We start from the raw sequence: 25,371 nt of genomic DNA on the forward strand, positions 1-25,371 counted from the left end.
GTGTCGGGTCTACAAGACAAGAGTGAGAACAGTGGCTTGGGGAGCAGGCTTGAGGTGGAGGTAATATACATGCCAGAACGGGGCTAGCTATGAGAAGAAACAGCCATGAGTGCCATCCAAGCAGCTCTGGCACCCACATCCGGGACATCACAGTCATATTGGAATCAGTGGTGCTTACATTCCAAACTCCCTTGCTTCTTGTGCTGTTCAGGTACTCCCAGAAGCCACAGCCCCCCCCCCCCCCAGAATCACACCTTCAAGCTACCTCCTGCATCTCCACAGCTCCCGTCCCCCCCCCCCCCATTGCCAAAAGTATTAGCTAGTCTGCTCGGCCTGGGCAAAGAAGAGACGTCTGCCTTGGCCTCTTGTCAAATTTTCAGAAGAGACTTGCCCAAGCAAACTGAGCAAGCAAAAAAATAAATAAATAAATAAAATAAACCTTGGCCCTGTACCAGTAATGCTGGGATCAGTAATGTCATCACTGACCCTCCCGTCTTAGGTCTCTCCTGTGACCACAGAGAATGTTGTTCTTCGACCTACTTGTGTTGACGTGTTGATATGCTTCCTGCCTTGGCACAAGGCCTTTATAGCCCAGGAGACAAGATCCTGGATGGGAAGGGATCAGGGATGACAGTCATCCCCACTGTCCTCCAAACTGCCCCAGTTCTGCAGGCCTTGTGATTCCTGGCTGCCCGGAGGCTCTACCACCCTTAGCTAGGCTAGTTCAGGGGAGAAAAAAATTTCTTTCCCCTTTGACTTGCCTGAGAGACTATCATAGATGTCTTTAAAATAACACTTAACCTGGAAAACTAAGAGGAAAGGCAGAGCTGGAGAGATTGCTTGGTGGTTAAGGTGTTTGCCTACACAGCCAAAGGATCCTGCTTTGATTCCCCAGGACCCACATAAGCCAGATGCACAAGGGGTCACATGCACCTGGAGTTTGTCTGCAGTTGCTGGATCCCCTGACGTGCCCATTCCCTCTCTCTCTTTGCCCCCCCCCTTTTTTTTCTCTCTCTCTCAAATAAAAATTAAATAAATAAACATAATCTTTAAAAAGAAAGATAGCAACTTCAAGCTGGGTGTGGTGGCGCATGCCTTTAATCCCAGCACTCGGGAGGCAGAGGTAGGAGGAGCGTTGTGAGTTCAAGGCCACCCTGAGACTACATAGTGAATTCTAGGTCAGAGTGAGACCCTACCTCAAAAAAACAAAAAACAAACAAAGAAACAAACAAAAAAGAAGCAACTTCAAATCCACCAAAGTCCTGTGCACATGACTATTGTGAGGACAAGGGGAATGACTCTCAGCTCTCGGGTGTGGCTTACTTTCTGAGCATCTCCCTTTGCTCTTAACCCTCAAGCTTAAATCTATATTAAAATATCTTTAAAAAGAAAAAGAGGAAAGGAAATCCGTGATATGAAAGTGAAGGAGCAAAGAGCTTCACCTAAATGCTGATTAACTGTAGATGACTTTGGCTGCCCATGGCCAACTCAACTCTGCACAGGTTGCTGTCAGGCATTCTAGGCCCTGGAGAATCCACTTTGCACATTTAGTCTCTTTTGGTTATAACACGGACAGACACCCACCTCCAGCAAGCTTGGGCCAAAAAGCAGTCTGCTTAGAAACTCAAGGAAGATTTAAAAATAAAAAGTGGGAAAGGAGGGCTGGAGAGCTGGCTTAGCGGTTAAGCGCTTGCCTGTGAAAGCCCAGGGACCCCGGTTCGAGGCTCAGTTACCCAGGACCCACGTTAGCCAAGATGCACAAGGGGGCGCACGCTTCTGGAGTTCGTTTGCAGAGGCTGGAAGCCCTGGCGCGCCCATTCTCTCTCTCTCTCTCTGCCTCTTTCTCTCTCTGTCGCTCTTAAATAAATAAATAAGTAATTTTTTTAAAAAAGTGGAAAAGGACTGGGATGTGCCTCAGAAATAACTAGAACTCAAGCAGTGAGGATGACCAGGGCCTTCCTTCCCTCCTTGCCTTTCTCTAAGGACTTCACATCAGAATAAGTGGCCACTGACATGACTGTTGACAGCTCCTAAGCTTCACACTCCTGGTTTCTGTCACTGAGGGCACTCCAGCTGAGCCTGGCGTATCGAATTTAAAGAACGAATTTAAAGGTTTGGCTTGGCTCAGTCACCACAAAGCACTTAGCTGTGGTAAGGCAGAAGAGTCATGTGAGATGTGGTAGGTGCAGAGGTGACATTGCAAATTATTCAGTACAGGGTGTTATGCAAACTTTTCTTTTCCCCCGTAAGGTAGGAAACTATGTTTTCATTTAGAAAGAACCACCAGAAAAGAAAAAAGATTATCTTAGAGCCTTTGGAAGTAGGGCTTTCTTAAGACCCAAGAAGAATACCTGGGTAAAGAGGGATAAATCTAAGAATACCAATGCTTAGCAAGTTAAAAACAAGAGAGAGGGCTGGAGAGATGGTTTAGCGGTTAAGCGCTTGCCTGTGAAGCCTAAGGACCCCGGTTTAAGGCTCGATTCCCCAGAACCCACGTTAGCCAGATGCACAAGGGGCGCATGCGTCTGGAGTTCGTTTGCAGTGGCTGTAGGCCCTGGTGCGCCCATTCTCTCTCTCTCTCTCTGTCACTCTCAAATAAATAAATAAAAATAAATTTTAAAAATTAAACAAAAAAGAAGAGATGATGGTGAATGTATTTGTAAGGTGGTCAGGGAAAGTATCCTAGAAAACAAGACTTTGGGTGGATATTTACACATAGAAAATTTATTGGGAGGTGGGTGTAGTGGTGCATACCTGTAATCCCAGCACACGGGAGGCAGAGGTAGGAGGATTGCTGTGAATTCAAGGCCAGCCTCATCTATATAGGGAGTTCCAGGTCAGCCAGAGCTACAAAGTGAAACTTTAAAAAAAAACCATTTTATTTATTTTTTAATTTTTATTTATTTAGGAGAGAGAGAGAAAGTGGTGGGGGGGGGGGGCTGGGGAGAATGGGCACAACAGGGCATCCAGTCAGTGCAAATGAACTCCACCTGCATGTACCACCTTATGTATCTGGCTTACATGGGTCCCTGGGGAATTGAACCTGAGTCCTTTGGCTTTGTAGGTAGGCACCTTAACCACTAAGCCATCTTTCCAGCCCAAAGTGCAACACTTAAAAAGATAAAAGAAGGAGTTGGGCATGGTGGCACACACCTTTAATCCCAGCACTTGGGAGGCAGAGGTAGGAGGATTGCTGTGAGTTTGAGGTCATCCTGAAACTACACAGTGAATTCCAGGTCAGTCTGGGCTAGAATGAAACCTCAAAAAATCACCTCAAAAAATAAATAAATAAAAGATAAAAGAAGGAAAAGAAGGGGCCAGTAAACTAGAAAGGGGATATAAAGGGAATAAAAAGGGAGGGAGGGGGGACTTAAGAGGATGGTATTGTATATATATAAGTAGAAGAACAGATTACTGGGGGTGAAGAGGCCTAAGTGAGGTCAGAGGGAAAGAATGAATAAAGGAAAAGTGGGGGCAGGGCTAATCAAAATATAAGAGGGTATGAAAAAGTCATACGTAAATCTACTGTTTTGGACAATGGTGCACCCAGAAGCCATAGATTTTTACTAGAAAATTTTCATTGCTAGGAATGGGATACATTCCTGTGAGTTGTTGGCCAGGGATATCCGTGGTGTCCCCCAAAACATTACAGGTCATTGCTGAGGCTCTTGATTTCCCACCAGAAATAGATTGCAAGATCCTATTGTTGAAGACTCCACATGCTTGGGCTGCAAATGTCACTGAGAAATCCTGTTGGAACTGAGCTGATAAACTCTTGATCTGGCCAGCCAGCCAAATGAGCCAATGGGTGCAATAGTGGTACATTTGTTACGGGAGAAACCAATCATTCTCTAATTGGACTGGAGGCCCACTCCATGGGTAGGAATACATCCCTGATACTGAAAACCTGCAACAGGGGTAGTCATGAGCCCTAGGGATGTAATGTCTGCTGGTGTCTGGCTAGATGTAGATACTATGATCACCAAACTGCCTGGTAGGCACTTCTCTTAATATCATACCCATATATTAATGCTACTCTGATTTTTGGTTAGAGATGTTTCTCTTTTCAGACAGCAGTGACGTTGGGATGACTCAGAAGTCACAATGGTGCTGAGAAGTGACAGAGGAGTGCTCAGCACTGAAATATCTCTATCACACCTTCCAAGGCTCAGGGGCCATTGTGGAAGAAGTGGCAGAAAGAATGTAAGAGCCAAAGAAAGGAAAGGACTCCTTACAATGTGTTCCTCCAGACACAAAATGGTCTGGATATCTATGACCTCACAGTGCCTGACACTACCTATACAAGACCATCATAGTAGGAGGAAAAGATGATGACATCAAAATAAAAGAGAGACTGATTGAGAGGGGGAGGGGGAATGATGGAGAGTGGAGTTGCAAAGGGGAAAGTGGGGGGATTACCATGGGTTATTGTCTATAATTATGAAAGTTGTAAAGAAAAAAAAACTTAAAATAAAAGGAAGGCAGAGGAAGGAGGATCTCTGTGAATTCGAGGCCACCCTGAGATTCTATAGTAAATTTCAGGTCAGCATGGGCTACAGCTAGACCGAGACCCTACCTTGAAAAATCAAAAAAGAAAAAAAAATATACATACATATATACATATATGTATATATATATATATATTTATAGAGAGAGAGAGAGAGAGAGAGAACTTCTTTTCAAGTCATTACCCATGGGAGAATGATGGAAGTAGGCCTGGACAGAAGGTACAGTTGAAATATGATACAACCATCATAAATTTCAGATGATCCCATCCCACAGGGAACCCTGAAGCCCATTTGTCTTGAATTAAGGAAATGAGATTGGCCTTTGTAACTCCACAGTGACCTGTCACTGGATGTGGACAGCTTCTAGTAACGGGTTATGACCTGGGTGGAGCAGAACAGTTTAGGGAGGGCAAGTTCTAAAGGAAGGTGAGAGCTGTGAGCTGTCTACACACTTTCAGCAGCTGGTGGGAGGTGCTTTGTTTCTGAGGGGGGCATCAGTGGCCGCAGCATCTGCGGCAGGATGGGGAGAAAGGTGTGCAGACCGCAGGCAAAACAGCCGGACTATATTACGGAAAAGCTTGTACTCTGAAGTGGGGCTAGTTGGGAAGGAGAAGGAGGTCCCTGGGAGGCGCAGGGGGACAAAGGAAGGCGGGGGGGGGGTGAATATGAGGAGATTTGAAGAAGAAATGCAAATGTCTCTCTCCTTAGCCAGAGATACTAAACCTTACCAGTGATTGGAAAATTACAGATTAAATAAAATACCATGATGTCTTAACCAGCAGATTCTTTTTAAAAAAAAATATTCATGTTTATTAAACAAATTTAAAAAGTATTATAAGATGTTTAACCCTCAAGCTGGGCATAGTGGCACATGCCTTTAATCCCAGCGCTTGGCAGGCAGAGATAGGTGGGTTGCCGTGAGTTCAAGGTCCCCCTGAGAGTACAGAGTGAATTCCAGGTCAGCCTACCTCAAAAAAAAAAAAAAAAAAAAAAAGTGTAACTCTCATCAGCTTCAAGGTTTATGTTGCTGCCGAATTTTGCATGTAACTGAACTTTCAAATCCGCTAAGACCCGCTGAATCGATGCCACCCTAGATTCTGAGGGGTCAGTGTCTTCCTGCAAGGTTTTCTTTGCTTCCTTGAACATTTCTTGTGTTTCTTCTTGAGAGTAGTGAACGAAAACGTCTCCAAGTTGATATGGCATCATCAAGCAGCCGTCCCTGGCAAGCAGGATGTCATTGCAAGCATCTTCTAAATTCTGGACTTGCTTCTGTGTTTTGGTTTTTTTTTTTCACTTCTCTTCCTTTTTTCAGCTCCATGATTTTACTCATGTTCCGTGCAAATTTGTTTATTTTTCTGTTGATCTTAAAAGGTAACACTGACATCCTCTGCAGCCACCTGCTTCATGGTGGCCGCCATCTTGGACTCCAGATTCTTAATATTAGAAAGATTATCAAATGTTGGAAAAATTGAATTGAACCAGTTGAAGAGACAGATTCTCTGTGTATCCAGAGGTGATCTTGAACTTCAGATCCTCCTGCTTCCACCTCTAGCGTACAGGGGTTACAGGCAGATGCCACCACATCGCACTTATACTGCTGCTGGGACTGAACCCCAGGCTTCATGCATGTTAGATAAGCACTCTACCAACTCAGCTGCATCCCCAGGGCTCTCCCACCCCCTCTAAAACCATGGGGAGGCTGGTCTTGTCAACCAAAAGGTGAAGAACTTTTTTTTAATTTTTGGTTTTTCGAGGTAGGGTCTCACTCTAGCCCAGGCTGACCTGGAATTCACTATGGAGTCTCAGGGTGGCTTCGAACTCATGGCGATCCTTCTACCTCTGCCTCCCGAGTGCTGGGATGAAAGGCGTGCGCCACCATGCCCGGCTTGTGAAGAATTATTTTTGTCACACGCTCCCTCTACCATGATATTTTGCCCAAGCACATCCTGGTACTGTGAGCCAAGATAAAAACCCTTCTTCCTCAGTTTGCTTTCGTCATAGCAGTGAGAAAAGTAACCCATACACCAACCAGTAGTTATTTACTACTCCCTCTCTTTTCTGGTTCTGATTTGCCAATTTCAGCAATTCTCAGCTCTATACCAAAACCTAGACTTCTTTCACCCTGGTGATTCATATTTAACTGTTCTATTCTTTTTTTGTTGTTGTTGTTGTTTTTGTTTTTGGAGGTAGGGTCTCACTCTAGCTCAGGCTGACCTGGAATTCACTCTGTATTTTCAGGGTGGCCTCGAACTCACAGCCATCCTTTTACCTCTGCCTCCCGAAAGCTGGGATTAAAGGCGTGTGCCACTGGTGGCTAAGTGTTGTATTCTTTTTTTTTTTTTTTCCAAGGTAGGGTCTTGCTGTAGCTCAGACTGACCTGGAATTCACTATGTAGTCTCAGGGTGGCCTCAAACTCATGGCAATCCTCCTACCTCTGCCTCCCAAGTGCTGGGAACTGTTCTATTCTTGAGGTGTTCCCAAATTCTTCCTGTATGATGTGGATGTATAGCTGGCCTGGAGAGATCAATCACAGTGATCACATTCCCTCTGCAAACAATTGGTTACAGAAAAGACATGTGACTGAATCATAGCCAATGGGATGTAGAAAGTTTTGGGTAGCTTCTAGGAAAAGTTTCCTCAGTTAGGGAGGGCATTACCATGGGATATTTACAATCACGGAAGTTGTTAATAATTTTTTAATTAAAAAAGTCAATATATATATATATATATATGTATGTATTTCAAAAAAAATCACAAGCCGGGCATGGTGGTGCGCAACTTTAATCCCAGCACTCAGGAGGCAGAGAGGTAGGAGGCTCACCATGAGTCCAAGGCCACCCTGAGACTACATAGTTAATTCCAGGTCAGCATGATCCAGAGTGAGACCCTACCTCAAAAAAAAAAAAAAATTAAAGATAATGTATAACAGCATGTAATACCATCCCTTAGGGATGGCCAGGAGAATCTAGAATTCCAGGCCAACTTGGGTTACATATATAACACCAGTCTAGGCATCAGAATGAGATTCTATCTCAAAGAAATTAAAATCTTGAGAAAATACATTAATAAGTCTGTCTGTTTTATTGAGCCCACTCTTTTCTAAACTAAAACCAATATCAGTATTTCACATAACTTGGTGTTCTGTATTCACAATGCAAGAATATCTGACTTATATTAAATATATATTAAAATTCCAATAAAGATGGTTTGCCTCTTCTGTACATTATAAAAAAAAGTTTCCTCAGTTAAAATGTGAGACTGAGGCTGTCAGGCTGGTTTTGATTTCCCCAGTACCCACATAAAGCCATATGTGCTGGGCAAGTAACCTGACATGTCCATACACAGACACACGTATATACACAAATACAAATGCATTAAAATGAGAGAAAGTGTGGTGGTACATGCCTGTAATTCCAGCACTCAGAAGGCTGGGTAAGAGGATGGCAGGTTTGCGGCCAGCCTAGGCTACATAGTGAGTTTCAGACAAGTATTACCTACATAGCAAGACCCTGTTTAAATAAATAACATAAAAGAAAAAGTGAGGCATGGGCAGAATTTTTCCATTTTGTGCTGCATGCTATCATGGTTAAATGTGATGTCATCTTAAGTCCCTGAGTAGAGCTAAGCCGGCCCAGCAAACAACGTGTGGAGGGTATAGACGGAAAGATGGAGAAAACCTGAGTTGCTAACTACAGAATACTGAACTAACCATTGTCCTCCATTGAAAGTTCTTGTTACATGATAATAGATTGTCCTCATTGTTTAAGTTTGTGTCCTGATACAGTAGTAGTAGTATGTTAAACTACATAAAATTTCTGATATTCAGCCATTCGACCTACCCTCTTCAGATATCTTTTTTTTAATCTTGTTTTATTTTTTTCTCAATTTTTTAAAACATTTTCCATGATTATAAAAAATATCCCATGGTAATACTATTCCTCCCCCCTTTTCCCCTTTGAAATTCCATTCTCCATCATATCCCCTCCCCATCTCAATAAGTCTCTCTTTTATTTATTTTATTTATTTACTTATTTATTTATTTGAGAGCGACAGACACAGAGAGAAAGACAGATAGAGGGAGAGAGAGAGATCGGGCGCGCCAGGGCTTCCAGCCTCTGCAAACGAACTCCAGACGCGTGCACCCCCTTGTGCATCTGGCTAACGTGGGACCTGGGGAACCGAGCCTCGAACTGGGGTCCTTAGGCTTCACAGGCAAGCACTTAACCGCTAAGCCATCTCTCCAGCCCAAGTCTCTCTTTTATTTTGATGTCGTGGTCTTTCCCTCCTCTTACGATGGTCTTGTGTAGGTAGTGTCAGGCACTGTGAGGTCATGGATATTGAAGCCATTTTGTCTAACACAGATGTCTTTATGGTCTTTCTTTTTCTTCCCCTTTCTTTCCCTTCCTTTCCAAGCCTTTTCCTTCCTTTCTCTTCCCTTTTCTCTTTCTGGGATTATAGGTACATGTCACCATACTGGCTTCCTGGCCTACTTTCATCACTCTCAATTTCTTCATCTTCCAAGTGAAATTTTGACACTTGTCTTATATATTTCTCCACCCCCAGGTCCTGTCATTGTCAAATGACTTCAGAGGTTAAGTGTCCTAACATTCTACTATAGAGAATCTTACATAGTCCACCCTCACATGTGCTCATCCAAATCCTTTTTCTGAAGTAGGGTTTCACTCTGGTCCAGGCTGACCTGGAATTTCCTATGTAATTTCAGGGTGGCCTCGAACTCTCACCAATTCTCCTACCTCTGCCTCCCGAAAGCTGGGATTAAGGGCGTGAACCACCATGCCCAACTCCAAATCCAAATTTTGTCCAGTGTGTTCAATCTATGTTTTCTATAATGGCACCTATTAGCCAAAACAGTCAGCCGGACTGGAGCGATGGTTAAGTGGTTAAGGTGCTTGCCTGCAAAGCCTAATAATCTAGGTTCAATTCCCTGGTACCCATGTACAGCCAGATGCACAAAGTAGTTCATGAATCTGTAGTTCATTTGCAGAGGCTGGAGGCCCTGGTGTGCCCATTCTCTCTCTGTCTGTGCCTCCTCTCTATCTCTGCTTGCTTGCAAATAAATATTAAAGAAGATATATATATATATATATTATATATATATATATATAATATATATACATATATATATTAGTTTTTATTGTTTATTTATTTATTTATATGACACAGAGGGGGACAGAGAATGGGCACACCAGGGCCTCTAGCCACTGCAAATGAACTCCAGATGCATGCGCCACGACATGCTTCTGGCTAACATGGAACCTGGAGAATCGAACCGGGGTCCTTGGGCTTCACAGGCAAGTGCTTAACCACTAAGCCATCTCTCTAGCCCTATAATTTTTTTTTTTTTCCGAGGTAGGGTCTCACTCTATCCCAGGCTGACCTGGAACTTGTTATGTAGTCTCAGGCTTGCCTAGAACTTACGGTGCTCCTCCTACCTTTGCCTACTGAGTGCTGGGATTAAAGGTGAGTGCCACCACGCCTGGCTCAGGATTTGGCCTTCCATTAAACATGTGCGAAACAAGAAGAAACAGAACAGATATTCCTAACCCAGGAAGCTTGCCTGATCATAATAATATTAATTATACTGATATTTACTGGAGGAGGATGCATTCCATTTTGGACATGCTAAGATTTTTAGGTGCAGGTCAGCCATGTAGGCAAATTTCAGCAGATAGATGTGATGTAGGAGAGTTAAGGGGAATAAATTTGGTTTAAAACTCAGCCAATGAAGATGATTCCTGGAGCTATGGGATTAGAATGTGTAAGTGTCCACAGGGAATGGCAGAATCATGAAGAAATGGGAATATAAAGCCAGGTGTGGTGGCGCACACCTTTAATCCCAGCACTTGGGAGACAGAGGTAGAAGGATCACTGTGAGTTCGAGGCCACCCTGAGACTCCATAGTGAATTCCAGGTCAACCTGGGCTAGAGTGAGATCCTACCTCGAAAAATAAAAACAAACAAACAAACAAAAAGAAATGGGAATATAACCAGAGGCAAATAATTTGTAGAGCGGATGCCACTGAACATGGACTCCAAGGAAGGGCTTTCACAGTGGTAGTCTGGAGAGTGGGCTTGGAGGGCGGTGTAGGAAGGGTTCCAACCAGTAATGGTATGAAAAACAGGGGACAGGAAGGCACTTCACCAACACCCATCAACTAAAATGCTAAAGGCACCAGCTGCAGAACAGGTAATTTCAAGCCTGGCCAATCAATAATTATCACAGTATTGTGTAGCTATTTCCACCGAATTGAAACATTTCCTTTCAGGGAATTGGGAGGCTTATAAGACTCAGGAAGCCCACAAATCTTCTAAGACTAGAAAGTTCAGAAAGTTAAGTCACAAAGCCACTCACCAAGATTATATAAACACCAAACAAGTGCTGGGGAAGAGAAGACTGTCTTTGGTGGACCAGTTTGCAAGTTGGGCAGGGAGCTCAGGGAAACAGCTTTTGTGATCATCACCCATACTGGTGTGGGCGTTTTTTTGCTGTTTTAAAAAAATATTTTTATTTATTTATTTGACAGAGAGAAAGGGAGAGGTAGGGAGGGAGAGAATGGGTATGCCAGGGCCTCTAGCCACTGCAAACGAACTCCAAACGCATGTGCCACCTTGTGCATCTGGCTAACCCGAGTCCTGGGGAATTGAACCTGGGTCCTCTGGCTTTGCAGGAAAACATTTTAATTACTAAGCCATCTCTCCAGCCTTGGGGTGGGCTTTTCAGTGAGGCAGCCTCCTCACAGTCACCATGCTCCTCTAAGTGATTCTAATAAACTCACTAAGACTTGAGTGGAATTGTTTCTTTGGTCTGTCATCAGAGCTCCACATGAGTGAACAGATGTGTGTTTGTGTCTCCCTGAGAAAAGTCACACAACACAAAAATGGCTATGAAGATTAAGAAGAGTCCATTTTCACCAGGGTAGCCATGACTGTTGATATTTGGTTGTGTGGGTATTAAGAGTCTAATAGCCTATGATCTACTTTGCTGTAGCCAAAGACATCTGGTAACTTCAGTGTGTCTCAAGTTTCTAAACAAAGCGTTCCTCTGTCCTACATTTAGATCGAATGTTCCAGTATTCTTCCTTGGGACATACCTTTGTGTCATATCCACATCAGGTGGTTTTCAGGTCTACTTTCATCATTATGATTTGTTGTATTTCTTTTTGAATTTTTGAAAATGAGAAATTAGGTATGATCATGTTTCTGGGATTAGATAATAGCAGTGATGCTAATGCTTGCAGCTCATTTCATTCTGCAGAAAAATGCCCCGAGGTTAGCAACAAACAGTTCTTTAAAATTATGTACCTTTAATTTTTATTCATTTATTTGCAAGGAGAGAGAGAGAGAAAGGGAGAATGGGTACACCAGGGCCTCCAGCTGCTACAAATGAACTCCAGGTACATGTGACACTGCACATCTGACTTTATGGGTACTGGGGAATCAAACCCAGGAAGTTGAGGCTTTGCAGGCAAGTGCCTTAAATGCAGAGCCATCTCTCCAGCCCCCAAAGAGTTTTCTTTTCCCATATTTATTCATTTGAGAGAGAAAGAGGAAGAGGCTGATGGAGAAAGAATGGGCACATGCCAGGGCCTTCAGCCATCACAGACAAACTCCAGATGCATGTGCCACCTTGTACATCTGGCTTATGTGGGCACTGGGGAATCGAACATGAATCCTTAGGCTTCACAGGCAAGTGCCTTAACTACTAAGCCATTCCTTCAACCCCCAAACCATTTTTAAAGCTTGAGTTGTGCTTTCCTTAAATACTCAACAGCTGGTTTCAGAAATTTGTAATTTGGCTGCTATCAGAAAAAAAGTAGTTGTTTGGCTTTTTTTGTTTGTCATGCTGGGGATCACATACAGATTTTAACATGACAAGTACATTTTGGTTTTTCAAGGTAGTGACCTAGCATCTCAGGGTCACCTCAAACACATAGTGATCCTACCTCTGCCTCCCAAGTGCTGGGACTAAAGGTGTGACCCAAGCCCGGCTCAACAAGTATCTTTGAAAGAAGGTTTCTGGGTACCACCTTTCTCCTCCAATAGTGGCAAAGATCTATAAAGTTTGCTCGCTATTAAAGCAAGAATAGGGCTGGAGGGATGGTTTAGCAGTTAAGGTGCTTGCCTACAAAGCCAAAGAATCCAGGTTCAATTCCCCAAGACCCAGGTTAGCCAGATGCACAAGGGGGCGCATGTGTCTGGAGTTCGTTTGCAATGGCTGGAGGCCCTGGCATGCCCATTCTCTCTCTCTGTCAAATAAATAAATAAAAATAAAAATTAAAGCAAGAATCGGATGCTCTCTACACAGCTGGGGGGAGAGTCAATTGCCATGTCCTCTTTGAAGGTGACTCAGGTTATTTGCAGGAGGTACACATTCCCTGATCAGATATCATGGCAAAAAATAGCACCAAGGGCTGGAGAGATGGCTTAGAGGTTAAGCGCTTGCCTGTGAAGCTGAAGGACCCCGGTTTGAGGCTCGGTTCCCCAGGTCCCACGTTAGCCAGATGCACAAGGGGGCGCACGCGTCTGGAGTTCGTTTGCAGAGGCTGGAAGCCCTGGCGTGCCCATTCTCTCTCTCTCCCTCTACCTGTCTTTCTCTCTGTGTCTGTCACTCTCAAATAAATAAATAAAAATTAAAAAAAAAATAGCACCAAGCCCAGACACAAAATGGCCTGGATATCCATGACCTCACAGTGCCTGACACTACCTACACAAGACCATCATAATAGGATGAAAAGATCATGACATCAGAATAAAAGCAAAACTGATTGAGATGGGGAGGGGATATGATGGAGAGTGGAGTTTCAAAGGGGAAAGTGGGAGGAGGGAAGGTATTACCACGGAATATTTTTTTATAATCATGGAAGTTGTTAACAAAAAATTTGAGGGCTGGAGAAATGGCTTAGTAGTTCAGCGCTTGCCTATGAAGCCTAAGGACCCCAGTTCAAGGCTCGATTCCCCAGGACCCACATTAGCGAGATGCACAAGGGGGCGCATGCATCTGGAGTTCGTTTGCAGTGGCTGGAGGCCCTGGCGCGCCCATTCTTTCTCTCTCCCTCTTTCTCAGTCTGTTGCTGTCAAATAAATAAATAAAAATAAAAAAATTTAAATTTGAAAAGAAAAAAAAATAGCACCAATCTAAGCTGCCAATCAATAAAGACTGACTGAATCACTATGACATTATCTCTAACATAGAACACTTTAGTCATTAAAACTTTTGAACTGGACACTACATATTGGTAAGACTGGTAGCCTCTGGGAGGAGACAGGCTGGGGGACAGGGATGGGAGGGGCTTTACATTTATGTTTTACACTTGTAAATGCATTATCACCACCATCTCAACTGAAGCAAAAGGAAAAAAAAAGTTGTTCTAGTGATAAGAGATACACTCGTTAAAAAATTTTCTTAAAAATTTTAAAATGAGGGCTGGAGAGATGGCTTAGTGGTTAAAGCACTTGCCTAAGAAGCCTAAGGACCCAGGTTCAATTCTCCAGGTCCCATGTAAGGCAGATGCACATAGTGGCACATGTGTCTGGAGTTTGTTTGCACTGGCTAGAGGCCCTGGTGTGCCCATTCTCTCTCCCCCACCTTCTCTGTCTCTGATAAATAAATAAAAATAGAACAACAACAACAACAAAAATTAAAACGAGGCAAGAGAGAGTGGTTAAGGCACTTGCCTGTGAAGCCTAAAGACCCATGTTCAACTGTCCAGGTCCCACATAAGCCAGACTCACAAGGTGATGCAAGCATGCAAAGTTGCACATGTACAAAAGGGGGCGCACATGTCTGGAGTTTGACTGTAGTAGCTAGAGGCCCTGGCATGCCAATTCTCTCTTTCTCCCAAGAAACAATTAAAATTTTTTTCTAAAGTTTTTAAAAACTAAAAAAAAAAAAAAAATGTTTTAGGGCTGGAGAGATGTCTTAGTGGTAAAGGTGCTTACCTGCAAAACCAAAGGACCCAGGTTTGATTCCCAGGACTCATGTAATCCAGATGCACAAGGTGGCCCATGCAACGGGAGTTTGTTTGTAGTGGTGGAAGGCCATGGTGTGCCTATTCTCTCTGTATCTGCCTCTTTCTCTCTCTCAAATAAATAAAAGTTAAAAATTGTTAAAAGCATGCCAGTGCTTTACTACGAAGCTACATCAACACACTATTTACATGTATGTATATTGTAAGCCAGGGTCTCTTGCTGCTGCAATCAAAATGTCTGCCAGTTTTATGTGGGTGCTTGGTTGGCAGGCTTTGCAAGCAAGTACCTGTAATGGCAAAGCCATCTCTCCAGGTCCACACACTAAGTTTTTAATCCATAGATAGGTAACTTGAGAAACTCCTAACTGACGAGTCACTAAGTCATTCTAGAGAGTGTGGGCCAGTTGAAGGCCACCTGATCCTTCCAGGTCACCTTTCCTTTCTGCAGAGAACACCAGGACAAAGATGGGGTGTGTGTGTGAGAGAGAGAAAGAGAGCACACAGAAGTCAGGAAGCAGTAAGGATGAAGGCAAGAAGGTCAGGACAGGTTTCTACAGCCCATCTCCCTGCTGTCCTGCCCCCCAAAAGAAAGCCACGAGGCCAGCCAGGACAGACACTTTATTGTGGCTTGCTCATAGTAGAACATTTTACTCCTCGGTGAATACAATTGTTTTGGTGTCACTGTCACTTTGCTGGAGACCACAGTGTGATGCTCAACCTCGTCTCTGCCAGTTTGGTCAATGGTTACCTGTTTTACAGTTCAGCTATTAGAGGAAAGTCAGAAAAATCTGGTTGTTACATCCCGAATTTGCAACTCATTTGTATAAAGTGCATATGCTCAGTGCAAAAAGGGCAGACGTGGAGGTGCAGGCAGACACCAGGCCATGGCGTTTCCTGGGGGGCTGGGTACCTTCTATGACTCAAGGAAGGAGAAGCTACTGTAAGACTTCACCCTGGGGGGGGGCTAGTGTTTGCCTTTAGCCTTGCTCCTCCACTGCGACCAAACCTCAAAGGGCGACAGTGCTACCACACCTGCTTTCTACTGAAAACACGTGGTTTTGAGGGAACCCACAGCAATTCTTTTTTGTTTGTGTTTGTTTTTCGAGGTAGGGTCTCACTCTAGTCTAGGCTGACCTGGAATTCACTAGGTAGTCTCAGGCTAGCTTCGAACTCACGGCGATCCTCCCTCCTCTGCCTCCCAAGTGCTGGGATTGAAGGTGTGCGCCACCACGCCTACCCTTAACCCACAGCATTTCTATGCACCTGTCCCTGACTTCAGGTTCCGTTCTGTTTGTCTCACTATCAAAGGTGAGATCAACAGACTGATGCCTGGTTGGCAAGACATAAGGTCACAGAGCCTTTCTTTAGGCCCCTCATTTGCAAATTCATTACTGAGAAGGACACGCCTCTAAAACCATGGTCGCATCTCTGGTGGAAAGGCAAACTGACCAACTCATGTTACAGAGCTTCACCCAGCTTTCCACCAACTGGGTGCGACATAGTCATTATCCCTTCATTCTGCCTTACCTACCAACTCTGAAATGAACCCTTGGTTCCCTCTATTAAGACAGGGAGTATACTGTTGCCTCAATGGCCCGGTGTTGCCTATCCATCCAGGGGTCCTGAGGAGGTTGAAGAAAGCATGAGGAATGGGGAAGTGACTTCTTAACCAATTCAAGACGCATAAGTAGGACTGGAACTCAAGTGTAGAGTCCCACCTATTCACTCCTCGGATCCCGGCTACCATTTTATTTCACAGACTCTGAAAGAGGGAGCCACATTCCCTCACTCGTCAACTTGGCAGCACAGACAGTCACAAGAGCCAGCTCTGGGCTTGGGAGAGGCCTGCCCTGCCCTCCCCTCTGGATGATTCCTGTGATGGGGTCTCTCCTGTGATGGGGTCAGCCTCCCAAACCTCTTAACTCATGCTGCAGCTAGAGCTTTCAAGTGCCCGCGTTGGAAAACCTTGAGTTCGGCTACCGTTCAAAGACTCACATCCACTCCTTGTGCTTGTAAGAAGAGGTACCTGGAGAGTGGTTATGGCCATCTGCCCCAGGCAGTACCTGCCCAAGGCTACCTCTGAACTCTGGGAGGGAAAAGGAAGCAATGCTCTTGGCATTGCTCTGTAATTCCATTCGGCCCCTTCAGTTAGGAGGGGCTGCTGGAAGTCTCAGCACAGGGAACAGCATACAAACAGGATGACCCGGGTTAAGAACCAAAACGCAGGGAAGGTTTTTGGACCAGCAGAAGTGGAAAGTAAAGTGCCTCTTTTCCCAGGGAGGAGAGTCATGTGTTCCTAAATGCATGGGTGTAAACATGAGTGCACGGGAGCATGCACACGCTTACTCTGAGGTAGAAAGAACTGGCCATCTCTGGGCGAACACACAGATTCCACAACTTTACAGACACATGGCACTTGTGTGAAAGGTCCTGCTCTTGCCCAACCAGGCAAGGAGGGCCCAATGCAGCCTTTTCCCATCCAGGCAGAACCAGAGATGTCCCACTCTACAGGAGGAAAGAGGCCGAGGGCCTCGCTCCTGTTGCCATAGTTCTCTGGCTACGCTTTCCCGGCCCTGTTGCGCAGGGTCACTTCCTGGAGCCCGAGCCAGGGCCACCACGGGGGTGGCTCGTCAGCAGCCACTGAGCACAGATGTCTTGCACTACAGCGTCCCCGCTGCTCTTCGCGGCCTGCTGCACCTGCTGGACGAGGGCCGTGGCCCGGGAGAAGTCTTGCTTCACAGCAACCAGGTAGGCGGAACGCAGTTTGCAGCATGTCACGTAGGCCCGGACCTGGTCATTGGATGTGAGAGACACGTGAAAGGAAATGATCGCCGAGGGCGCCAACAAATTCAGAGCTGCACCAGAAAGCACGGGGGCGGGGGGGGGGGGGGGTGGGTGGGTGGATGGGGGGGGTGGGGATGCGGGTGGTGGTGGTGGTGGTGGCGCCTCTTACTGAATTAATCACTAGGCACTTGCCTTTTATTGTTTTGTGGCAACTTGAAATACTCTGGTGATTAAACTGTTACATGATGTTATTTAGAGTGGATATTAAAAAAAAAAAAAGGCAAAAAGGCAAAAAGGCAGGCGTGGTGGCACACATCTTTAATCCCAACACTCAAGAGGCAGAGGTAGGTGGATTGTGGTGAGTTCAAGGCCACCCTGGGCTAAAGTGAGACCTTACCTTGAAACCCACCCCCCAAATTAAAAAAAATATTTATTTATTTATATATTTTATTTTCGAGGTGGTATTTCACTGTAGCCCAGGCTGACCTGGAACTCACTATATAGTCTCAGGGTGGCGTCAAACTCATGGTGATCCTCCTACCTCTGTCTCCCAAGTGCTGGGATTAAAGGTGGCACCACTATTTCCTGCTTTTATTATTTTTATTTATTTATTTGAGAAAGACGAGAGAGAGAGAGAGAGAGAGGGAGAGAGGGAGAGAGGGAGAGAATGGGTGCACCAGGGCCTTTGGCCACCACAAATAAACTCCAGATGCATGTTCCACCTTGTTTATCTGACTTACGTGGGTCCTGGGGAATCAAACCTTGGTTCTTTGGCTTTGTAGGCAAGTGTCTTAAATGCTAAGCCATCTCTTAGCCCTCCCCCCAAAAAAATTCTTAATAAGAATTTTTGGGTAAAATTGATGAACAATTAGAGGTTTAGTTAGACCTGTTTTAACTGCTTTTGTCTGGATCTGAGGCAGCTCAGTTTGGGGGTACGGATTGCCCATGCTGTCTCATAAGTCAAGAACCTGGTCTGTCCTTGGCCTGGGTCTCCCTAGTGCCTTCCTGGCCAGCCAGCCCTCTGAGCAGCGGAGCACTGAGGTCCCACAGGCTGCCACAGATCTCCCAGTGGCAGCTGCCTGCTCTTAACAGTTCTTCCTGGTAGCGGGGGAGACTTTTGCTCCATGTTTAATGAATATATGTATATTTTGTTTTGGTCACAGTCACTTAAGATTGTTTTTCCCCTTAGCCTGATTATAGATAATCTATCATTAGAAATGTCTGGTGTGGCCAGGTGTGGTGATGTACACCTTTAATTCCAGCACTTAGGACGAAGAGGTAAGAGGACTGTCACCATGAGCTCCAGACTAGCCTGGGACTAGAGTGAGATTCAGGTCAGTCTGAGCTAGAGTGAGACCCTACCTCAACAACAACAACAAAGCGACTTCTTGGGGCCAGGTGCGGTAGCATGTGTCTTTAATCCCAGCACTCGGGAGGCAGAGGCAGGAAGATCACCTTGAGTTCAAGGCCACCCTGAGACTACATAATGAATTCCAGGCCAGCCTGGGTTAGAGTGAGATCCTGCCTCAGAAAAAAGAAAGAAAGAAAATAAAGAAAAGAAGAAGAAAATGTCTATAGGGAGCTCACTTAAGTGACTGGGTTCTGCTCCTGGTGTAGGTACATGATGCCCTAGGGGGTGAACCCTCGCTCAGGCCTCTAGCTCCAGTTAAGCCCACGTATGTGAACTGCCACGAGTTGGCAGGCAAAATTCCTATCAAGAGGACAATGGTATTTTGTCGGAAAGGTCAAGCTAGTTTTTGGGTAAGACCCTGTAGCCTGACATCATAAGTGTATTAGAATAGCTGCTGAGAAGGAAAACAAAAAACAAAAAACCCTCCAAAAAACAAAAACCAAAACAAAACAAAAAAACCTAGAAAAATTTGTATCACCTGTCTAGATTGTCCAACACGTCTTCTCAGGAACAAAGCTATTGTCTAGCTGAGGGAAGACACAGTGCAGCCTTAATAAAAGGACCTGTGTTTGGGATTCAAGGGACCTTGGTGTCTGTTATTTTAGAAAAGTGATTCTACCCATTTCCAAATGTCAGAGCCTCATTCTTTCTAAGGACCTCATTAAGACATCACAACAATACTGAGGAGATTCCAGAACATGTTCTTCTTTATCCCTAGGTTGAGAATATATCCCAGTGAGTAACCATCCTGCAGTGGGGAGCAGTTTGGTGGTGGAGCGAGAAGCCATTTGCATAGCATTCGTTTTTTGTTACAGGGGACTCGGTGGCCAGGGCATCTCTACTGATGGCCGGTCCAGTGTGGCTGGGCTTTCTCACATCGCTCCTGGCCAGAAGGCCATCCTGCAGATGGCAGGAAGACTGATCTCAAGGGCAGCCACAACCAGGGGCAGCTGGGAATACTTTTACCCTGGCTAGCACGCCTCACAGAGGCAACACAAAACAAAAGGTTCATCCATTTCCAAAACAGGGAAGAGTTCCTTGGCCCCAGAGAAAAGGCTCACTGGGTGAATGAGAAACTGGCTTGGGTGGGGCTCTTTCTTACTGTACCCCTTTCCCTGCAGAATAAAGAAATCCATGCCCACCTTGGTTACCTCACAGCCAACCTAAAGATGGAAAAGAGGGAATGCCTATTTACTTTCTGCTGGAGATCTCAGTAGAACATGAAGATTTCAATGTGGTTTCAGAGATCAAGAACTGGGAATGGGGGCTGGAAAGATGGCTTAGCAGTTAAGGCACTTGCCTGCCAAGCCAAAGGAACCATGTTCGATCCCCCAGGACTCATGTAAACCAGATGCACAAGGTGGGGCATGTGTCTGGGGTTTGTCTGCAGTGGCTGGAGGCCCTGGTGTGCCCATTCTCTCTCTCTCTGGCTCTGGCTCTTTCAAATAAATAAATAAATAAATAACTATTTTATAAAAAGGAACTGGGGAGAGAAAGGCTTAGGCCATCTAGTCTTTCCCTTTTCAACATCTGTCCAGGGCCAGTTTCACTTCTGGATAACAAAGAAACTGGGATAGGAGACTGCATGGGAAGGGGGTGCCGTGAGGAGTGAGGAAAGCCCTGGGCACTCAGGAGCGTCACCAGTGTGGGGTGAGGGGAGGACGGACACGATGCCTGTGCTCACCTTGTTGTCATCACTGTGTATCGCCTGGATCAGGCCCTCCAGCTCCTGTGCGGAAGAGACACAGAGGTTGTGAAAGGGAGAAGAACCAAGTCCAGTCTTGGCCCAGCTGCTGTGACTGCTGGGTGGGGATGCCTGCCTGACTTCTCTCTAAACTCACTTCCCACTGAAAGAGCCACAGAGGAAAGCTAAGGAGAACACCCAGCTTGGAATTGGTGGAGGAGGGACATCGCCCAAGAGGTCTGTGCATGGTCTCCATGAATGTGGCTCTGCTCACCTTCCAAGTGCAGACTACGTGCCTCAAAGACCATCTGCTGGCTCACTCTGACCTCTAGAATGGCAGGGAGTAGTGTAACCTTGTCAGGCCACAGTCATTTCCAAGTGTGTACCATATCAGCCAAGGGGATGCTGAGGGCCCCTCCCTGCCTTCCTTGGTGCACCACAACCTCAGCCACCAAAATTGAATGCCAGACACTTGCGCCATCTAGCGGGCACATGTGACCTTGTGCTTGCCTCACCTTTGTGTGTCTGGCCTACATGGGATCTGGAGAGCCGAACATGGGTCCTTAGGCTTCTCAGGCAAGCACCTTAACTGCTAAGCCATATCTCAGCCCTGAGGGCCACTTTCTGTGTATCGAGGTCAAAGTCATGACTTCTTTACCGGGAGAGTTGTTCAGAGTGAGGCCATTGTTACAGAGAGGTCAGAAAGAGAAAGGGATCTTGAAGCATTTCAGGCACATCATGAGGACAGAGAAATGAGGGTGGCATGGGGTGATACTGCCCTGGGTGGAGGACCTGAGAGGTATGGTTGTGAGCACACCTGGGGTGGGATTCTCTTGAAGGCTTCTAGGCAGTTGAGGAGGATGGCGTCCCCGTCGCTTTTGGCTGCCATGCCCGACTCGCTGACACATTTGAGCAGTTGGCGGATCTCGCTGTACTTCCCCTTCTCCACCAGCTGCCGGGCAGCTCTGCAGTAGGTTGCAGCGGCATCCAGCTGGAAGTCCTAGAACAGAACGTGAGTGATGGACGCAGGAGAGCAGGGGACGCCCACAGAGGGGAGGCAGCATTTAGCAGGTACCCACTAGGCTTGCAGTATGCGAGCCATCTCCACTGCAGTCCCAACAGGGAATGTGACCAGCATAAAAGCTAGAAAGATCCTCTTGGATGCTAGGCAAACATTTAGGAAGCGTCTATAAAAGCTGTCACCTTAATACCTGACATGGAACATCTCACTTGCTTCCATGAAACTTTCTTTTTTGGTGGGGGATGGTAATGGTCTCACATAGCCCAGGTTGGCCTTGAACTCACAATGTACTTATGATTTACTTTGAACTCCTAATCCTCCTGTTTCCACCTTTCCAGTGCTGGGATTACTGGATTGTGCCACGGTAGCTGGTTCCATGGGACTTTTAAAAATGTTCTACTTGCCAGGTGTGGTGGCATGTGCCTTTAATTACAGCACTCGTGAGGCCAAGGTAGAAGGATGGCTGTGAGTTCAAGGCCAGCCTGAGACTACATAGTGAATTCCAGGTCAGTCTGGGTTAGAGCAAGATCCTACCTTGAAAACATTCCCCCCCATTAAAAATTAAAAGAAGGTCTACCTGATTCCTAAAACCAGGCCATTCTCTCTCTTGAGTTACCTTTCTCTGGTAAATTATGTGGGGAGCTGGTGTTAGCCAGCCTGGACAACTGGCACTCAGGAGCTGCCTTAAGTGTTCAAAAATAGATGGGTCTGCTGAAAACTGCCTGATAAGCATCTTAACTCTAGTTCAGCAGAACCTTTATGCCTCAGGTTTTGGGTGAGCCATCCCAGCTTCTCTCTCCAGCCATGCTTCCCTGGAAAGGCACGTGGCATTTCTGCATGGGACCAGCTGTGGGGAATTGTCCTAGATGTGGCTCTAGGCACTTACTTGATAGCTTTGAATAGGTCATTTGGCTGTTGGTAAAGTGGCCCAGTTCTATGACAGCCAACTCCCTTCTTCATCCTAATACATATTTACATGTACTTGTAAATCTTCTTTTCCTGGGATAGAGCTTGCTAACAAACAATGCCTCATGGAAATGTGTGGTGGTCTGAATGTGAGAATGCATGTCCCCCACAGACTCATGTGTTTTATTATGCTTGTAACTTGGGTCTCCAGCCTCCTTCCTGGAGGAGGTGTCACTGGGGGTGGATTCTGGGATCCAGCCTAAAGGTGTGTTTGGGGGTCGATCTGATTCCAGCCCATAGGTGTGCAGAGTAGGCTGAGCTCTGGCATATTTTTGCTGTGTTTTTTGGTGTTTGCTGGTTGTTGTTGGTTTTTCCCTCTACTTGGATCAGTGGAAGTAAGCATTGTCTGCCACTGTGATGGAGCTTCCCCTTGGGTCTGTAAGCTGAAGTAAATCTCTTCCTCCCCTAAACTGTGCCTGGTTTGGATGTTCATCCCAGCAGTGTGAAACTGTCTACAACACCAGGCCCAACATTGAGTAATCTATTATACCTGCAGGACACGGAATGCAATTCCAAAACCATCTTCCACATTTTTCCCTCCCAGCATGACCTGGAAAGGAGAGGGAAACATGCTTAAAGCAATTATAATTAGTAGAATAGCTCCTCAGTCAAAAATGAAGGCCTCCTATTTACTCAATTATTGAACAAGTATCTGTTGAGAGTTTAGTAAGCACTAGGGACACAGAAGTATGGACTCCTTCCCTCGCCATCTGTTGTCCACATTCCAGTGGGGAGGCAGCTATCAAACAGCTGAGACAGTGGCTGGCAAGATGGCTCCAAGGAGAAGAGCACTTGCTGCGCAAGCATGAGAGCCTGAGAGAGTCGGGATTGCCACACATGTGGCACTCCAGTCCTGAGGGGTACAGAGACCAAAGAGTGAGTAGTTGGGGATTGTGAAAACAGCAGCTCTGGGTTCAGAGAGAGACTTGTTGTAAAGAAAATACACAGGGGCTAAAGAGATAGCTTAAAGGTTAAGGCGCTTGTCTGCAAAGCCAAAGGACCCAGGTTTCATTACCCAGTACCCACATAAGCCAGATGCACAAGGTGGCACATGTGTCTGGAGTTCATTTGCAGTGGCTGGAGGCCCTGGCATGCCCCTTCTTTCTCTCTGTCTGACTCTTCCTCTCTCTCTTCCTCCCTTCCTCTCTCAAATAAACAAATAAATATCCTCCTCCATCTGCCTCCCTAGTGCTAGGATTAAAGGTGTGTGCCAGCACCCGGCAAAAATTTTTTTTATAAAAATGGAAAAATACAGTCTCTGATCACTTGGGAACTTCCAGCTGTGGGAGGGGCTTGGTCTGGGCCCTAGCCCTTACTCTCCATGTGGGTTCTTTTTTTTTTTAATTTTTATTTATTTGAGAGTGACAGACACAGAGAGAAAGACAGATAGAGGGAGAGAGAGAGAATGGGCATGCCAGGGCTTCCAGCCTCTGCAAACGAACTCCAGACGCGTGCGCCCCCTTGTGCATCTGGCTAACGTGGGACCTGGGGAACCGAGCCTCGAACTGGGGTCCTTAGGCTTCACAGGCAAGCGCTTAACCGCTAAGCCATCTCTCCAGCCCTCCACCTGGGTTCTTTATCCCCTCCAGCTCCCCACATGGCAGAAGCTCCTTGAACTTTCTTTTCTCTTTCCATGCTTTTTTCCAGGCCCTCCATGTGGGATCTCTAGCCATGTGAGTGCCTTTCCTTGACTCTGTACTTCTTTCAATAAATATAAGAATTTAGTAAAAAAAAAAAAAAGAAGGAAAATACATAGATGAGCACTATAGGAAGACCCCCAGTGGTCTCTCCTGGCCTCTTCATGTATGCAACTTGGGGCACACACACCTGCACACACATGTGCACGTAGACACATGACACATACATACTACATATACACCATACCACAATACTATGTATGTCCACACAAACCAACAAGACAAGCCAGCTGAGACAATCAGACAACTACAGTTGAGACAGGTGTTCTAGAGGATGCGAGCAGATTGCCAGACATGAAACAGTACACGTACCTTGCAGGCAACCTCCATTTTCATGTGGTTATTTCCAAACAGCGTTGGCAGAGGCAAAGTGGTGATTTGAGAGGTCCCAGCACTTTCACACCGATGTAAGAACCTGGTTACTTCCATCTGCAGCTGAAGTGTGTTCATGTGTCTATGGGGACAAGGCAGGCATGGTCCAGTCTCATAAAGGCTCTCAGGGGTGAGGTGTCTGGGGCTGGGTAACTGATTCACAAGAAGATAGTGATGGAAAAGGCAAAAGAAATGATATGAACGGAAGAGATCGTAAATACCCTCAGTGGCTCTGACATGACAGAAACAAGAGGTCTACAGTCCAGCACAGACACGTAATCGTTAAAGTGCGCTACAGATCCCAGCATTGGATCAAGTACTATTTACTGAGGACCCATGTGCCAGCTACAATACCAGGAAGGGAGGCATGAGCCCCACCTCCTGGTTCAAAGGCCAGAGCAGAAACTAATAGTAAACAAACACAGAAAGCATCCAGTGTTTGAGTCTATGTGGGCGAGAAGCTGGAGTGGCAGAGCATCTGTTTGTGTGTTTAGGTTTTATCTTTTTGTTGTTGTTGTTTTGTTTTTGTTTTTCAAGGTAGGGTCTCATTCTAGCCCAGGTTGACCTGGAATTCACTATGGAGTCTCAGGGTGGCCTTGAAATCACGGTGATCCTCCTACCTCTGCCTCCCGAGTGCTGGGATTAAAGACATGTGCCATCATGCCTGGCTATGTTTAGGTTTTTGTTTTTTAAATTTTATTTTCACTTATTTATTTATTTGACAGAGAGAGAGAGAGAGAGAGAGAGAGAGAGAGAGAGAGAATGGGCATATCAGGACCTCCAGCCTCTGCAAGCAAACTCCAGATGTGTGCGTCCCCTTGTATGTCTGGCTAATGTGGGTCTTGGGGAATTGAACCGAGGTCCTTTGGCTTTGCAAGCAAATGCCTTAACCTCTAAGCCATCCCTCTAGTGCTAGTTTTTTGGTTGTTTTTTTTTTTT

At 45.7% G+C, this 25,371-nt stretch overlaps 1 protein-coding gene and 1 pseudogene across 1 annotated transcript in view; both read right to left on the bottom strand.

The window, feature by feature from the left end:
- Positions 1-4,851: 4,851 nt before the first annotated feature.
- On the bottom strand, positions 4,852-5,926 carry LOC101596853 (annotated as a pseudogene).
- Positions 5,927-15,100: 9,174 nt separating this feature from the next.
- Positions 15,101-25,371, bottom strand: part of Zfyve26 (zinc finger FYVE-type containing 26) — an 82,352-nt gene continuing 72,081 nt past the window's right edge. Inside the window, exons 38-42 of the mRNA XM_045153927.1 lie at positions 24,373-24,514; positions 22,854-22,913; positions 21,194-21,376; positions 20,377-20,421; positions 15,101-17,287 (exon numbers count right to left, since the gene is read on the bottom strand). Coding sequence (XP_045009862.1) covers positions 17,084-17,287; positions 20,377-20,421; positions 21,194-21,376; positions 22,854-22,913; positions 24,373-24,514 — 634 coding nt within the window. The 3' untranslated portion in view covers positions 15,101-17,083. The remainder of the gene's footprint in view (positions 17,288-20,376; positions 20,422-21,193; positions 21,377-22,853; positions 22,914-24,372; positions 24,515-25,371) is intronic.

The sequence above is a fragment of the Jaculus jaculus genome, chromosome 7 (assembly GCF_020740685.1).
Source record: "Jaculus jaculus isolate mJacJac1 chromosome 7, mJacJac1.mat.Y.cur, whole genome shotgun sequence".
In the NCBI taxonomy this organism is placed as follows: Eukaryota; Metazoa; Chordata; class Mammalia; order Rodentia; family Dipodidae; genus Jaculus; species Jaculus jaculus.